We start from the raw sequence: 16,874 nt of genomic DNA on the forward strand, positions 1-16,874 counted from the left end.
TGTTAGTTTTGTATATGTTTTCACTTTTTGCCTTGAATTCTGACCAAGTCATGGGTACTTTGTAAATTGGGGCTGTCGTTAAGGCTTTGGTAAACCTGAAGAATTTGATGGTAGATTGGCCTGCCAGGAAGCATGAAGAAGAAATGCCCAGAAAAATTGCAGTTTGGGAGTTGAAGCAATCACATTTGCAGTCCAAGAAATTTCTCTTTATTTGGCAGAACAGAAATAAAAGCCATTCCAGTCTATTAGATAAACTATGTACAGATACATCTTTTGGAAATACTCCCCACTTGATAGAATATAGATGTTCAGAAAGTGTGGAGTGTTGCTGTCGGAATCTGTGCTTATTAGTAAGTGATGCATTATCTCCCTGCACGTGTATTAGCACAGCCGAGACAAATGGAGTGTTGCTTGTGCCATGTCCATCTAGATTTAAATCTTCAGATTCTGTACTATTTTAAAACATAAAATAGCAAGTGAAAGTAACTACACTAAGACTTGAAGAATCACATTTTATCCTGGGATTTTTAAAAATTTATCACCCCTCACCTCTCTTTGCAAACTTTCAGTCTTCTACTGAAAAGTGAAAAAAAAAAAAATTTTTTTCTTCCCCAGTTTTCACACAAACCAACTGATCTTTTATATTGCCCTTCCTTGGACAGCCATATTTATCTTCACAAAGTAAGTACTTCCTATGTAAGAAGTGACTAAGAAGAAATGAGATTGAGTTACAAGCACCAGAGAAAAGCAGTTATTACTTTATGGTCATGCTTTCAAATTCCATTTCACCTAAATTTCTATTTTTCTGTCATAAGACTGTATTAGTATTCCTCCTTCCTTGGCTTCAGAATTTTGGGAGTTTTGCATCTCTTCCTAGAATAAAATTTGTTTTAAAATCACAGAATCATTTTAACTTTCCTTTTTGCAGTTGCTACCCATGGATACACTTGCCTTTCAATAATGAATAATATAACGCCTTTTTAGAAACAGGGTCACAGTGCCAGCAGTCACCATCTATTGAGTGTCCAAGCACTGTGCCTAGTCTCTTCACATTTTTTTTTAGTTCGTCTGCAGGTTAAGTATCATGAGTGCATTTTGCAGATGAAGAAATCGGAACCTGAAAGCATTGAGTAATTTATCCAAAATCATACAACTAATAAGTTACTGGGCTAAAGTCAGGATCCAAGTCAGAGTTAATTCAGAGCTTTTCATTATTTTATTATCCCATGATGATTGGTGGAGAGTTTACATTCCTTGGTTTGCCTCTGAATATCTGGGTAATTTAAAGGAAAATTGCTTCGACTGCCATTCTCGCCATTTCCCACCGTGTTAAAGTAGAATGATTCCCGCTATTCCTCACCTGCTTCACAGAGGTGTTGGCAGAGGGGGAAGCACTTTGTCAGCAACAACCTTAGATTTAAAGGCATCTGTCTTCCGGAATCTCAGGGCCTTCACACATTTTATCAAATTTACCTTCAAACTACCCTGTGAGGTAAGTATACTAAAATAAGTGGTATTACAGCCTATTTTGAAGATGCTGAAGTTAAAACATGGGGAAGTCATTATTTCTGGTTATTGCAGAAGGCAGGATTTGGGCCAGCCTGAAAGCCCTGTTGGACTTAGCGGCACTTCATAGCTGCCTCGAGTGTGAGTGTGATTTGGGAGTCAATCACCAGGCTCGTTGCTTCCTAGCACACCAGGTTTAGACCAGGTTCACAAGCCTGAGGCTCTGAGGCACTTTCTGTACTTGTCAGTGATGCACCTGCGTAAAAGTATGTCTGAGATTTTCCTGAATCGGATGGCTGTGGAATCTCCTATTTGAGCGGCTCTCCTGCTTTCAGGAATCTGCACTCTCCAAGCTCCATACACCTCCCATTTGTGTTACCCACAGACGGGCAGATCGAGGACTGGCATTGGACTGCCCTTTCCTTGTGCAGTGTGCTGTCTTTAGAACCAGGCCCTTCCTGCAGAGGCCCAGCTTCTTCCCTCAAGTACCTTTGAGACAGAATTTCTGCAGTTGGTCAAGCTTCAGGTTCACAGGGCCCACTGCACTGGAGGGGGAAGCCTGCTTGGATTAGGAACTGTTACACAGTTGTGGACATGGTCCAGATGGCAGCTGTTCCCTTGCCTCGTGTCCCTGGATGGCTGCTGACCGAGTCTCTCTTTCTTCGTTCCCACATGGCTGCAGAGCTCTGCCTTCCTTTGGGCTCCCCAGAAGGAGAAGCCTGTGAACGTTCCCGAAGTGTCCCTCATGGAGCCAGTGGAGGGGATACATTGCAGATATATCTCAGAGCAAATAACTGAAAATACCCCTTTAGACTATTGTGTTCTCCCAAGAGCACCAGCCTTTCCATTCCTCCTGCCTAGATATTCCTGGGAGCTCCAAGTACTACCACCTTACTAAGCCTAGGAGTTCAGCCCCAGCCTACTTGCTCAGCCTTTATCACCAGACTGTGTAGGTTAACAGGACCCACCCTCCTAAAGGCAATTTAGAGACTATCTGTTGTTTCTTAATGTGTCTTTTAGGAGCCTCATACCTACCTACCCCAAAATTGTTTATCACAGTATGTTTTCTAAATCAGTGTTCTCTCTAAAGGGAATTTGGTAAATGAGATTTTCTCTTTCTTTGCTTTACAATTTGCCCTTTTATGTCCCCTAATGCCTACTTTCTAAAACCTTTAAACAGTTATAGGTAAGTCAGAAAAGGACTATAATGCAGGTCACACTGCTGCCCACACTTCAGGATGAAAAAGTTATAGAAAAGTGTATATTGAAAAGAGGCTGTGAGTGCCACTGTCTCCATTATTTCTTTTATTGCATAACAAGTATTTGGTACCTGTAATATAATTTTTTTGAAGACCATACTAGAAGGATCAGGATACGGAGGAACAGAAAATATGAATAAGCAGTTCATCCATTCGGGAGACAACTAAGTGTGGGAAGAGAAACACATGAGAAAAATTGAGCAGCACGGAGCCAGTGGGCTCATAGAGGCATAATCAGAAGACATCAAGGCAGATATACATTTTTGCTTGCTTGAAACCGATGGGTGGATTTCAGTGAGTGCAGACGAGAGAGGAGGTGTTCCGGGCAACGGGAACAACAAAGATGGAGGCCCGAGGGTAGAAAAGGACAAGTGATGAGTTGGTACTAGGAAACAGTACAGAAGGAGGCTAAGCTTGAAGAGGGGCTCTCCTCTCAGGTAGAAGTGAATCAGGAAAATTAAGTGAGGATGAAGAAGTTTTGAAGGAAAGAAAATGAATGTAGCAACAGCATCATTTTGAAATGTGCTAAAAGGATACTCAGGGAGTTGATCTTAGCTGACTCTAATCATCTCAGTAAACCGAGATCATTGTGAGGATGGAAAAATCTAGGACATTTTGAAATACTCATGGCAGAGAATGGAATTTGGAAGGATTTCCTAGTAGGAGTGACTGCTGAGCTAAAATGGCATACCTGTAGTGTAAATTCATTCTACCGTCCTAGGGGACTGTCTTCAGCAGTGCAGGGCAGCACCCAGGAGAGCAGGCTGACACCACAGGCTCTCAGTTTGGGGGACTGTTCCGATGGGCCCCACCAGAAGGCCTAGGGAGTCAGGAATTTTGAGGTGCTGGTCTCCCAGGGCCAAGAGGACTAACCTGGAGTCCAGCCTCTGTAATTGATCAGAGAGAAAGGACGTAAGCTCCAGGAAGAGGTCACAGTGAAGACAGCCAGGCAGAGTCAGCACCTACGGGGTGTGCATGCCCACAGAAATCAGAAAGCACTGGCGCTGTCTGTCCTCGATTTGGGGATGGCAGGAGCAGATCACATTGAGGAGCAATCAGATGGCAGCCTGTGATCTCTCCGGGAGATTGGCATGATTAATGGGGTGTTGGCTTCTTTTACTACTTCCGGCTTAGTACAATTTGCAACAGTTGTCTGAGAGATTTTAATTAAATCTAATACACTAATGCTTGTTACGGTATAGATTCATACATTTGGGATATATTTCATGTTTTCTCAGACACACTCATAGTTATGTTGCTGCAGAAGACTTTCAGTAGACTTGGTTAATTAGACCCTGCTCTCTTGGAAACATTGAGGCCTTCCTGCATGCATCTTTTACCAGCCACAGCTTAAAGTCACAGAGCCTGAACTTTTCAAATCACACATAGCTATCACTGGAAAAGTTATTGAGCGGGCACGCCCACTATATTGATTTTTATCTGTTTAGATAGTATAACATTTACTAACTGTACATAGTATTTATTAGAACACACTTTCAGAAGTAGAGATGTAGAAAGAATAAGATTAAAAAAAAGAGAAGTACCAATAGTTTCTTTCCATACCCCATGGAGCATCTCATGTCTTCCACCGTGAGGCCTGCCAACTGGGAGGGTATATATTAGTTTTCATTTTCTATAGTATGTAAGGAGATTTTAATTAAACCTTATGCATTAATGCTTGTTACCATCATACAGGCATGTTCATTAGGAATATATTTCCTATTTGCTCAAACATGTTCATAGTTATGTCACTGCTTAAATTTTATTTTGCAAAAGTCAGACAAAACTTGTTTTAGTATATATTAGGTTGCTATTAGACTGTTTCTTCTAAACAGTTACTAATTACAAGGATTTTTAAAAAATATGCTTGAGGTAGCTCCCCCATATGTTGTTTTAAAAAATATTACTGAAGAGGACTCTACAAGTAACTGGTTAAAGGCAGCCAGTTGGAGTATGATTCCTTGAATGAAAAACTGTTGATTCTCCTCTTTACACCACTAGATATACATAACCAAGTATCTACTGATGACAGATCTTAACACTGGCAATCCTTAAACCAGCAAAATAAGTGTATGACATAAATTTGTGGGAAGCACTCAACTGAGACTTGTTGATAAGGAAATGCAGTCCATCTTGAGGACGTGTTTATGGTGTTTAAGTTGTGCTTGATCATTTTATGGCCCAGGAAAGAAGGATTTGTATCAGTGAGACCACTCAGAGGGAGAGAAGCAATGAATTTGCTCCTCAAATATATGCAGTAATGATACCTTGCATTCTCAACGTTAAATAAAATAATGAAGTGTTTTGGTCTGACTGACTTGGTGTACTGATCTTCTGTTCCTCCCTTCTGCATCAGCACCCTATTTCATGCCCGATTTTAATTTGGGACAGAAGAGGGCTTTAATTTTGTCTTTACTTTTGCCTTTCTGTCTATTTTTTCTCAAGCTTCCCATGAGCAGATCCTCAGCTCCAGGCGTGGGGTCTTTCCATTCCGGGGAAAGGGTTTAACCATTTTTCTGTGCAGCGATCATACATGCAGTTGCCTTGTCTACCATTTCTGATATGATTGCTGGTGATATGCATCATCTTCATCTTGTTTGCATGTTGATAGATAAGGGGATATTCAAATGTGTTATATATAAAGGGGGAAGCTTGAGCCTTGCTAATCCCCATATTTAGCCTGAATTCAGGTGAAAATCTCAAGAATGAAGAATTTTTAAATGTCTCATGCCTTACTATGAACTTGTGTTACAAATATATCGAGAATACACCATATTCTCTGCAGTTTTTTTTTAAGTCATACTGTTGTCACTAATTCAGTAATCTTTGATTCATGTGAACCTTAATGAAACCACCAGAACAGAATAACAGCAACCAAGACTCCAGTAGGCCATGCGTTCTATTTTGCCAATTGAGGTCAAGCCTGAACTCTTACCTAATTTGAAAAGTAAAATGATGTCAAGTATGTCTCTCAGAAAACTACCAGCATCTAACATGGTACCAGGCACATGGCAGGAGCTCAGTAAATGTGTATCTCTGCAATGAGAGTCCACCCACCCCACCCCAGTTACTACCAAAGACAAATGGCTTATTCCCTTAGAAGGCTTAAAATCTCCTAAGTAGAGAGATGTATAATTAATATTAGTTACATAAATCAATTAGTGCAACATTATGCAATTAATATCCTGTGCTGTGTGTTCTAATCATGGTGTGAACTAAATGCTAAGGGATCATGGAGGAGATGGAATAAGTGATTCTTCCAGGCAGAAAGGAGTGGGAACGGGGCTGCTGCCCAAGGAAAAATCATGGTTTGGACACTACCCGGGGGACTGAGCAGGAGCTCTCCAGGTGCAGAAAGGGGTGTGTGGTTGAGGAGGCCATTCAGAAGACCCTTCAGAAGACCTATGAATATGCCATATTTCTTTATTCACACGTTGTCTTGGTTGTGAGATTTTTAGTTCACTGGGAGCTGGGATTGCCTGGGAAAGTTCCTAAATGCTGCACTAAGGGCCTTGGCCTGGGAGGGTAGTGGGACATCTGATTTTGAAGTGACAACATGACCAGTGGTTTACAGCCAGGCTGCTCGGACCTTAACCTGCATCACAGTCGCTGGGAGGGATGGTCAGAACAGACTGCTAGACCCCAATCCAGAGTTTCTGATGCAGGAGCTGTGGGTGAGACCTCAGAGCACACATTTCTAACAAGTGCCCCAGTGCAGCTGATGCTGCTCAGCACTGGTTTAGACATTAAACTGAACTATCGAGGGCAGAAGTCATTGAGGTTCTGTATGTGAGTTTATTAAAATATCAAGTAAGGTAAGAGACAAAAATCACTACCCAGAATATGCCAGTAATGATTTTTATTGTTCATCATATTTGAGACCTTATTATATACACAGGGTTAACGGTTCCAGAGAGTCGCCTCTCTCTCATTAATGGTAGGATTCCTGGAGTCACCAGAAGAGTCACAAAAAGACTCCTCTGATACTTTTACTGACCTCATTAAGCCCAATTCAGAGGAATACAGTAAGTTTATAGCATCATTGTTAGGTTCTTGGAAACTGCAACTTTAAGCAAACCAACTATAGCAGGTCCTCGAATGATGTCATTTCATTCAACATCATTTTTTTAACAGCATTGATGAGAAAACGTGGTTTGGCTATATGCTGTTTTGCCTAAAGTTAGTTTCCAGGAACCTATTGACGATGTTAAGTGTGGATTTAACTGTACATAGAAAATGTAGCTTTGGGCAGCTAAGTTCTTTTCACATTGAGCCATCTTTCTTTCTCCTCCCAGCTCCACACACACACAATGGTAGCATCCCGCCTTCTGTGATAAGCACTCGGGGTGGAAGGTGTTATTAAGGCAGAAGGGGGTGTCTTGGGGGAACCTTCTTAGATGGGGATTTTATCTTCTCGCTGTCTTGTCATCTTGTGCCCGAATGCCTTTTGTATCTATTGCCTAGGAAATCACTTAGCTATATCATCACGTTCTCCCCAGTATTTGGTGTATGCAGTTCATTAGAGAAGCTGGTATCACTTATAAGGATACTATTCTGGGGCCACTGTGGGAAAGAAGAATGATACCCAAAATTGTGAGGCAGGTTTAAAGTACCGTTTCACTATTCGGAGATTTCAAAAAATGGTGCAACATTAATTAGCTGTGAAAGCAACAAAGAGGAAAACACCGTAGGCTAAATCCCCACAAGCTGAGTGTCCAGTTCCTTTATCCTGATTTTGTTTGAGGCCTGCACAGAGAGATTTTAAAAAGGCATTGCTGATTCATTGTCACTAAGAGGCAGAGTATATTTAAGACAAGTCCATCTGGGGCTCCCCCTTCCAACTCTTCAGAATGCCGGTGATGTGTCAGGTTCTCCTCTAAGGTGCAGTGACGAACAGGTAAAAATCTTAGCTCTCCTTAGCGCTTACATTCTAGTTGGGAAGAGAGACAAGAAACAAGATATATTAGTAAATCCAGACCATGTTAAGTAATCAGAAGTGCTAAGCAGAAAAATAAATTAGGGAAGAAGAGTAAGCAGTATTGAATGGGAAAAAGAGGATGCAGTCTTAGATAAGATATCTACGAAGGACATCACTAAGGAAGTGACTTTTGAGCAAAGACTTGAAGGAAATGAGGGAGCTAGTCATGTGAAAACATGGGAAACGAACATTCCAGAAAGAGGAAAACATAAGCAAAGTCTCTAAGGCCGTACTTGCTGTGTAGCATGTTGGGTACACCCTAGATGAGCAAGGAAGAGAGTGGTTGGGGAAGAGCCAGGGAGGAGACAGATTGTAGAAATCCTTGTAGATACTGGAAGAACTCAAACTCGTACCCTGAGTCAGATGGGACACGTTATGAGGATGCTCCATATGTGCAAAGAAATGGCCCCATCATACTTAATTTTTAACAAGATAACTTAGGCTCCTGTGTTGAGAAAAAAAATGAAGGAAGGAGGCAAGACTGTAAGCAAGGAGACCAACTAGGAGGCTGTTAAAAATAATCCAGGCAAGAGATGATGGTGTTTGGACCAACATATGAACAGTGGAGATAGTGAGAAATGGTCATTTTCTCATTCTATTTTGGAAGTTTGGCAAGAAGGGATTCACTGACTGACTGGATGTGAGGTGTGAATGAGAAAGACAGACATCAAGGATGATGCCAGAGTTTTTGCATGGAACAGGGAGAAGAATATTGTCATTTACTGAGATGGGAAGGGGGAGCAGGTTTGGATGAGATTAATTTTGTTAAGTGCAGCCATGATAAGTGTGAGATGCATATCAGACATCCGAGTAGGCCAGCTTGTCAAGTAGGCGGTAGGATATACGAGTCTGGGTTCAGGAGAGAGGTACGGGCATCCAGGGAGTCATCCACATGTAAATTTATGCTGCGAGATGGGATGAGGTCACCAAAGCAGTGAGTGCAGGTAGAAAATAAAACATATTCAAGGATTGAGCCCTAGAGGACTCTGATGTTAGAGGTCAGGGAGATGAGAAATCCCAGATGAAGAGAAAACTAAGATAAGAGTGTAGCTACCTGGAAGCTGAAATAAATGAAAAAGATGTTTGAAGGAGGAGAACGCTATCAGACAGCTGTGTCACATCCTTCCCATAGACCAAGTACAATCAAAACCAGCATTGACCAGTGGATTTAGCAATACAGAAGTCATTGCTAACCTTGATAAGAGTAGTTTGGGTGGAATGGTGAGTAGATTTCTGAAAGACACCACAATTAACAATTTTCTCTCCTCTCTCCTGCACCAACACAGCCTCCTTTCTATCACACTACTCCATAAGCATTTAAACGCACCATTAATTCTCTCATCTTAAACTCCCATCTTGACTTCCCTTTCCCTTCCATCTACCACTGCATTTCTGTCCTTTCCATTAAGACAAAATTCCTGAAAAAGCGTATTCTTGATGTCATCAATTGCTTCCCATTATTCCCTGGAATTTTGTTTTAAGGACTTAAGGCTATCAGCTGAGAGGATGGAGAGAGGTGGTGAAGACTTGAGGACAAAGAGGAGTAATCATTTTGTAAGAGAATGGAAGAGTGCACAGAATTGGAAAACGTGGCGTGACTGGTGGGTGTCATCAGAGGCGGACTTGACAGTGGCAATTGTGACTTTAAAATGAGATCAGTCTGTTTGGTGGTGTGTTATTCCTCAGCCCCATTCTGCTGGGCAGGTGCAGGCAGGGAGTGAGCAGACAGTTGGTTTTAACAAGAGTTGTGATTTATTTTTGTCCAGAGAATTTCAAGAGTGGGACAGATTTGAGGTTTTGTGCTTATGAGGATTTCTCATGGTTTTCAAGTTGAGTGAGGAAGAAACCAGGGCAGAGATAAAAGGACATTAGAGGTCAGGGTGTTGGAGGGATCATCTGTGTGATTAATGAAATTACCAAGAATCATGCAGGAGATCAGTAGGACCGAAGCAGATGACAGTGAGCAACTCTAAACCTTCAAGGAATTGGGGAAGCAACCAGGGTGAATGGCTGCCTGCAAGGAGGAGGGTAGAGCGGCAGGGTCTGAAGGCACTATGCTCACAGAGTAGAGGTTTCAGAAAGGATACAGGAGCAGTTATTTGGAAGTTGGAGTGAAGAACAAGAATATCAACCCCCATCCCAGCATGGTAGGATGAAAAGTGTTGGGGAGAAGACGGTCCCAGCTGGAGAGCATTGCCAGGGAAGTGCTTCCTCACGGGAGAGCAGGGTTTCAGTTAGAGCAAAGATGAAGGGGATGTTCCAGCAGAGCCTGAGGTTCTGGGAGATTTTGCTGATGATTGCCCGTGAGTCTAAGAAGTGCAGTGGAAGCTTTTCAGGAGAAGGAGGGAGATCCGGGAACATCAGAGTCTGAGGAATGCGAGAAACCTAGGCTTCTGGAAGTGGCTTTCTGAGGAATCCCGAGTCCCAGTATAGTATCGTCTCACCTGTGAAACATCCTGCATCTTGCTCCTCACAGGTCATGGAGTAGTTCCATTAACTTCTGGGCTTTTCCAGGCAAGCAGGCAGCAGCATGCCATGTTGGAAGGCAGCAGGGCCCACTCATGCTCCAGTTGGTCTTTGCCACCTGGTTTGTGTCCAGTCAAGACTGTGGATTTTGGGGCTGTGGCCTGGAGGAAGCCCCACATCCTCACTGATTGTGCTGGCCTTGCCCTCAGTGCCTCAGTGGGGTCTGCTGAGGAGCAAGCCAGAGAGGAAGGCCAACTGGCCTCGCAGCCAGGAGCGGTGTTTCCCAAGCTCATGCGATGTGCTTACCAGCTTTAAACGCTTACTGCAGCTGCAGAACACCTGCACTGTTGTTTGTAATTATTTTCTGTAAATACATTCACTTTTGTTTTCTTGTGGAAATGTCTTTTTCAAGGAAACTCATATGAAACCTGCCACAATTGAAAAGTTATTGTAAAAAATGAGTACAGAATCAGGATGACGAAAAATTTCAACATGTACATCCTCATACACCCTAGATCATCTCATTTGCCACTTTGGGAAGTGAGCGAGTCAGATAATGGCTGGGACTCAGACTCACTCCTCTTTACAAAGCTGCCCACCTGTGTCTTCTCTCTTTCTTGTTTCTACTTTCCTATTGATGGCCCTATGATTTACATGCGGGAGAATCAGGCTGAATTATTGTACTTGAGAAGAGCATTTCCCTTATGTGCAAGTTAAGTTCCCGTAAAGGCGTGTGGACCATGCAAAGGCCCTGAGGTGGCAGAGAATATGTGCATTCAGGGATGCAGCAGGAGTGAGGACACCTAGTGGGAGAGGCCTGCACACCGGCTGCTGTAGGCAGGTTAAAAATATAGGTCTTTTTCTGTGAGCAGCGTGAAGCTCCCCTTAAGGAGGGTCACCTCCCAAATCAAATGATTAGATTTGAGTTCTAAAAGATCTCTTTTCAGTCATGCAGAAAAGGGATTGGAGAGGGCAGATATGGGGTGGACAGTTGGGAGACACTCTTGCAGAGTCCACAGGAGACCCAATGGCCTAGAATCAAATGGTGCTGATGGCAAAGGATGGAAGGATAAAGTTCTAAGAAATGTTTAGAAGACAAATGGAGCAAGACTTAGCACCTGCTTGAATGCAGGGATAGGAAGAGAAGGGAGATCAGGGATGACTTCAGCATCTCTGGCTGGCATCGCTTGGTAGGTGGTGGTAGAACGCTTTGAAATGGAGGACACCGGAGCTGGGACTGGAGGGATTATGTTGAGTATGGTTTTGGACAAATTGAATTGGAAGTTCCTGGGTGACGTGGAAAGAACAATGTGTCTAAGTTGGGTACGTGGGTCTGGAGCTCAGAAGAAAGGTGGGAAGTGGAGAAAGGAATTGGAGTTTCATTGGCCTGTGCTTTAGGTGTGATTGTAAAGGCTGATGTGGTCTACCTGCCTCCTCTTGTCACTGTGACCTTTCCTATTTGAGCTGATGTGCAACAGAGTTTCTACTCCAGGCAGCCTGTTAAAGGCTGGATTGATTATTCTCCCTCTGAAAAAAGGCGAAATATACTGTTGTGTTATTATACTAACAATGACTGAGATGCAGTGAGATTTTTTTCCTCTTCCACCTCCTCTTCTTTAGAAATGTTTCTATAAAAAGGGGCACTTTTTATAGCCAATTAAGAGATGACCATCTGCCCCTCACTTTCCATAGGCAAACTGACTGTAACAAGATCTGAGAGCCAAAGCTGCACAGTTAAGTAAAGTACATTTATTATTTCTAAGTTGTATTTATGCAGCTAGATTCATGTTTTCAGTTCTGGAGAAATTTTACATGCTAATCACTTTTTGTTAATTTAATTTTTAAATTGTTTTGAAAAATTTTGGTGACTTTTGCTTCTTAATGCTTATTCATTTTGGTTTTCCTGGTTAATAGATTACTGTCCTAGATGAGACATGGACTGTATTCAGGCGTTACAGTCGTTTTCGAGAAATGCATAAAACATTGAAGTTAAAGTATGCAGAGGTAAGTCATGAAATTATTATCTCCAATTAAAAGCATTCATTTTATAAAGTAAATGAGCTGATTGCATTAGCAATGTTATCTCTCTCTCTGTCTGTCTCTCTCTCTCTTTCAGATACTAGCTTATTAGTGTCACCAAGTCTTATTTCAATTATCCATCTATCAAAGATAACTTTTAAATTTTTATTCTTTGTTCCATTTCTGTTCTACACAATTTAAACATTTTCTAAACACAAGATTTTGAAAGTGATAGTACAGTGACAGTAAGTGAACTCCATCCTTCTCATAAATTTTATGGTTAATTTTAAATAAATATTTTAATCAATTTATAACTTCTCAATTATGAGACCTATTAAAATTAAAATAACTTCTTCACATAGATTTACACTTTTTTCTTTAAAAAAGAAAGACTACATTCATGCTTAGTCTTCTACTTAATGAGAAGTCAAGTCATAACAGTTATTTTGCCATTGAACATAGAGGGAAAGGTAGGTAGAAAATGCAGAATTATCTAGAGGCCAGAAAGCATTTCATGCATCAGATCAAATACCCAGAGGGTATTAATACATTAATCGTCTTTTCCTTTTTGAACAAACACTGGTTTCTCAAGTAATGTTAAGCAAAGTGTTCCTAGAATGAATGTGTGTTTTCCAAGTGATGATAGTGATAATTTTACTTCAACTAAAGGAAGCATTATCTAGGTCCTGCTTTCTGGGAATTTTCTGGAATTTCTGGGATTGATTTGACTGACTGCAAATCAATCAACAATCATCTAATTAGCCTGCTTTCACCAAATACTGGTTTTTAGCACTGTTTTTATGTTTTTTTTAATTAACATTCTAAAAAATAATTTAGTTAGAAATTTGGTTCACTAATTTTGTTCACATTAAATAATGTTTCCTTCACATTCTCATGGCTTCCACCCTTTTTAAAATCTGATATAAAATACAAAGAAAAATAACTTTTTGTAAATAAAATGGTTCCCTGATGTATAGAAGAATCTTCAGCTCAGGTAGAATTAAGCTGTGTTCGTTTGTTTGCATTGCTATAAAGGATTACTGGAGACTGGGTAATTTATGAAGAAAAGAGGTTTATTTGGCTTACAGTTCTACAGGCTCTACATGAAGCATAGTGCTGGCATCCACTTCTGGTGAGGGCCTCCGGAAGCTTCCAATCATGGCGGAAGATGAAGGGGAGCCAGTGTGTCACATGGGGAGACAGGGAGCAAGAGAGAAAGGAGGAGGTCCTAGACCCTTTTTCACAATCAGATCTCAAGGTACTCATTACTATGGGATACCACCAAGCCATTTGTGAGGAATCTGCCCTCAAGATCCAACACCTCCTACTAGGCCCCACCTCCAACATTGGGGATCATATTTCAACATAAGATTTGGTGGGGATACACATCCAAACCATATCTTAAGCTATCTCTGAAATTCTGTTACTAAGCTGTCACACTCTAGCCTTTTATTAAAAATTTAGGAAACTTCAAGTGGGAATTTGTTCCCAAGAGGCTTCATTCCAGAAGTAACTGTAATAACTTCAAAATCAAATTATTAAGTTTGTATCTGCGGTTTAACTTTCATGTCTCAAATCAATATTGACAGTTAAAAGAAGTATTCTGTACATATGAAATGTATAGAGCAGCTTGTTTTTAAAGTGAGCTTTGCAGCTCATTAACCACTTGGTTTTAAGTGCCTACATCAGTATTTTAATAGTGGTCAGATTTTGCGTATTTGATTAAAGTCACTGAATTCCCAAAGCAATACATAGAAAAAGCAATTTCCATGAAATAAAAGCACTCAGACTTTATATATACACACACACATTCATTCCAGGATGTATTTATTTTATATTGATTCTTTAATTAGTTTAACCCATTCTGTGTAGGCACATTTTTCTAGATTCCAGTAATACTGTGGTAGACAAGAACAAAAATTTCTTCTTCTGTATATCTTAAATATGGGGCAGACAGTAAACAAGGAGAAAATAGTAACTAGCACTTTAAGAGTAAGCATGCAGTGTTGCAGTTACCATTTAAAGTGAGTTACGTGCCTTGTATGAAAAATAGCAATAAAGAATGGTGGTGCAGAAGGGGTTGGGCACGTTCGTACAAGGTTGTTTCAGGGTTGGGCTTTCTGACAAGGTGGCATTCTGGTTGATATATTAGCTGAGAGATATTTAAAAGAGTTTTCAGAGCACCAGTATACAACTCTAATCTGTGTTTTTAAAGAAAACTCCAGAATGAATATAACAGAAACAATCTTTAAAGATATAATAGAAGAAAACGTACCCAAGGTTAAGAATGACATGAACCAGTGAGTCAAAGAAATTACCTGGTACCAGGCAAAATGAATGAACATAGATTATCACATAGGTAAGAGTATTTTCAAGAGGAAAAAGGGTGTATTACACATATGTTTTAAAAAATTAACCTTCAACTGAAGAAAATCCAGTTGGTGTCATTCATTAATTCACTCAACTGTATTGAGCAACTCTGCATGGTGAACACAGTGTGAACAAGACAGCTGCATTCCCTCTTCTCATGAAGTAGACAGAACAAACAGTAAACAAATAAGGCAATTTCAGTTTGTGTAAAGTGAATTAAACCAGGCCTTGTGATAGTGTGGCATGAGAGCTGGGCAGTGGACTGCTTTAGGTGGGTCAGGCCAGGCACACCTTTCTGAAAGTGTGGGATTTGTGCTGAGATCTGAATGTTGAGAAAGAGCCAGCCGTGAAAATTTGGAGGTGGGTACATTGTAACTCAGGGGAAGAGCAAGAGCCAAGGCCCTGCAGTAGAACCAAGTTTGGTTTGTTCCAAGAACAAAAAGGCCTGGAGAAGTGGTGAGGATGGTAGAGGAATGTGGGCAAAGAGGTATGAAGGGACTCTATCATGTGGAGCCTTGAACTGTATTCATCGTGCATGGGAAGCCACTGGACAGTATACAGGAAACCCTGTAACAAAGTGGTTTTATTTACACTCTTAAAAGGTGATTTTAATGGGATGGATTGTTGGGGTGCTAGAGAGCTCAAATCCAGAAGTCATTTTAGACATTAATTTGAGGATACTTTTAAACACCCAATTGGAACTATCGAGAGAGATATGAAGGATATAAGCCTAAAGTTTAAGGGAGAAACATATTATGAACCTTCTCTTAGAAACACAAGTTATTGTTTGGATCAGGAATAATTAAGAAAATTTTTTTTATTTCTTTTACACTAATTAAGTAAAGTCCTTTTTTTTCTGCTTCAATTTCTAGCTAAGTTTCAGTCTTCAGACCATTTCTATTCATAGGCGACTTCTGCTCACAGAAGCCCCTTCTCCTGAAGACAGGCTCAGGATCTCAGTGATAGCCAAGAATGGAAATTGATTTTCCATGTCATGTTTAATTTTGTGGCTTATAATTACTCTCTCATAAGGACAAAAAAATGTTATATGTAAAAGAGAACCTACAAACATGTGTGCATGTGTTTGAAGGAAAACAGACTATGGGAGTGGTGATTTGAAACCTTGCAGTAAGCTCCTAAAACAAACAGCACATGTTGAAAGGTACAGACCCCGAGGTGTGCCATGCCATTGTTTGTGTCCATAGCCACAACTCCGACACTTACAGGGTGCTGACCGTGGGCCAGGTGCCATGCTGTGCATCTCATGTGGTTCTCGGGCGTCACTGAGAAGTGCGGGGGCTGTTACCCTCCTCGTTTTACAGAGGCAGATACTGAAGAGCGGGAGATGTAAATAACTTGCCTTGTGTCAAACAATTGATGAGCAGAAGCCCGTCCCAGGCCATTGCACTCTACTTTCTGTTTCTAAACCAACAATAATATAAAAATGGGAAAAAAGAATTGTTTCTAAAAACACAGTAGCCTGTCATTCTGGATCTAAATCTTACTTCACTCACAACAGCATTGTCCATTTAACATTTTTAAGATAAAGCTTGAAATTAAGTTGAATATCAGCTGTCTTTTTTCCTGTAAAGTTCTTTTTTCTCTTACGCAGCTCAGCTTCACGTAGTCTTACTTGCTGAGTATTTGTTGGGACTTGAGATCAATGTTTATTAGGTATTTGTCGATTATTATTGCTCTCATTAGTGCTTATGTTATTACCATCTCTGTAAATAATGCTAATCTGCTACCTCTAAGTGGACTATTTGGCCTGACAACATCCTAGAAATCACTTGATTTGCTAAAGACCTAATTCTTTCAGGAAAGCCAAAGGGTTGATACAAAAGGATCCTGAAAATTTCCTGTCATGAGTGACTATTTTATAGCCAAGTGGGAACATATTTTATTTACTTCACTCCTTCACCAGATTGGGCTCATTATTTCTGTGGAAGTAGAAGACTATTCTGGCTCTCTTAATTGCAAGGGTAACAAAATGTTTGATGATAGTATATTTTTAAATGACACATATTAAATTTACCTAGCCATACAAGGCTCCAAAATTTTAATCAAGCCAAGAAATATTGAAAAGCCAAGCACACTGGAATTCAAAATATACAGAAATTGTTATATGCTTGCCAGGATAGACTCTTCTGTTACTTTAACACTTTTGTTTTAGTTATAGCCTATAGTCTTTTGGAACTTTGTCTAAAATGATATCCTGCCCATTCACATTTCATCTGGAGTTTAGCCATGGAGTTTCATCCTCCTGGGAGATATAA

General features: G+C 40.7%; 1 protein-coding gene across 7 annotated transcripts in view; it reads left to right on the top strand.

Annotated features, from left to right (window-relative positions):
* Positions 1 to 16,874, top strand: part of KIF16B (kinesin family member 16B) — a 308,558-nt gene that overhangs the window by 232,190 nt on the left and 59,494 nt on the right. For 5 of the 7 annotated variants that reach the window (XM_003905090.4, XM_003905091.4, XM_009216573.3 and 2 more), the window contains one exon: positions 12,124 to 12,213. The exons of 1 other annotated variant lie outside the window; for it this stretch is intronic. In XM_003905090.4, coding sequence (XP_003905139.2) covers positions 12,124 to 12,213 — 90 coding nt within the window. Of the gene's footprint in view, positions 1 to 11,901; positions 12,085 to 12,123; positions 12,214 to 16,874 lie in introns of those variants that run through there. One more of the 7 variants, XM_021921253.2, reaches the window with a different exon arrangement.

The sequence above is a fragment of the Papio anubis genome, chromosome 16 (assembly GCF_008728515.1).
Source record: "Papio anubis isolate 15944 chromosome 16, Panubis1.0, whole genome shotgun sequence".
Taxonomy (NCBI): domain Eukaryota; kingdom Metazoa; phylum Chordata; class Mammalia; order Primates; family Cercopithecidae; genus Papio; species Papio anubis.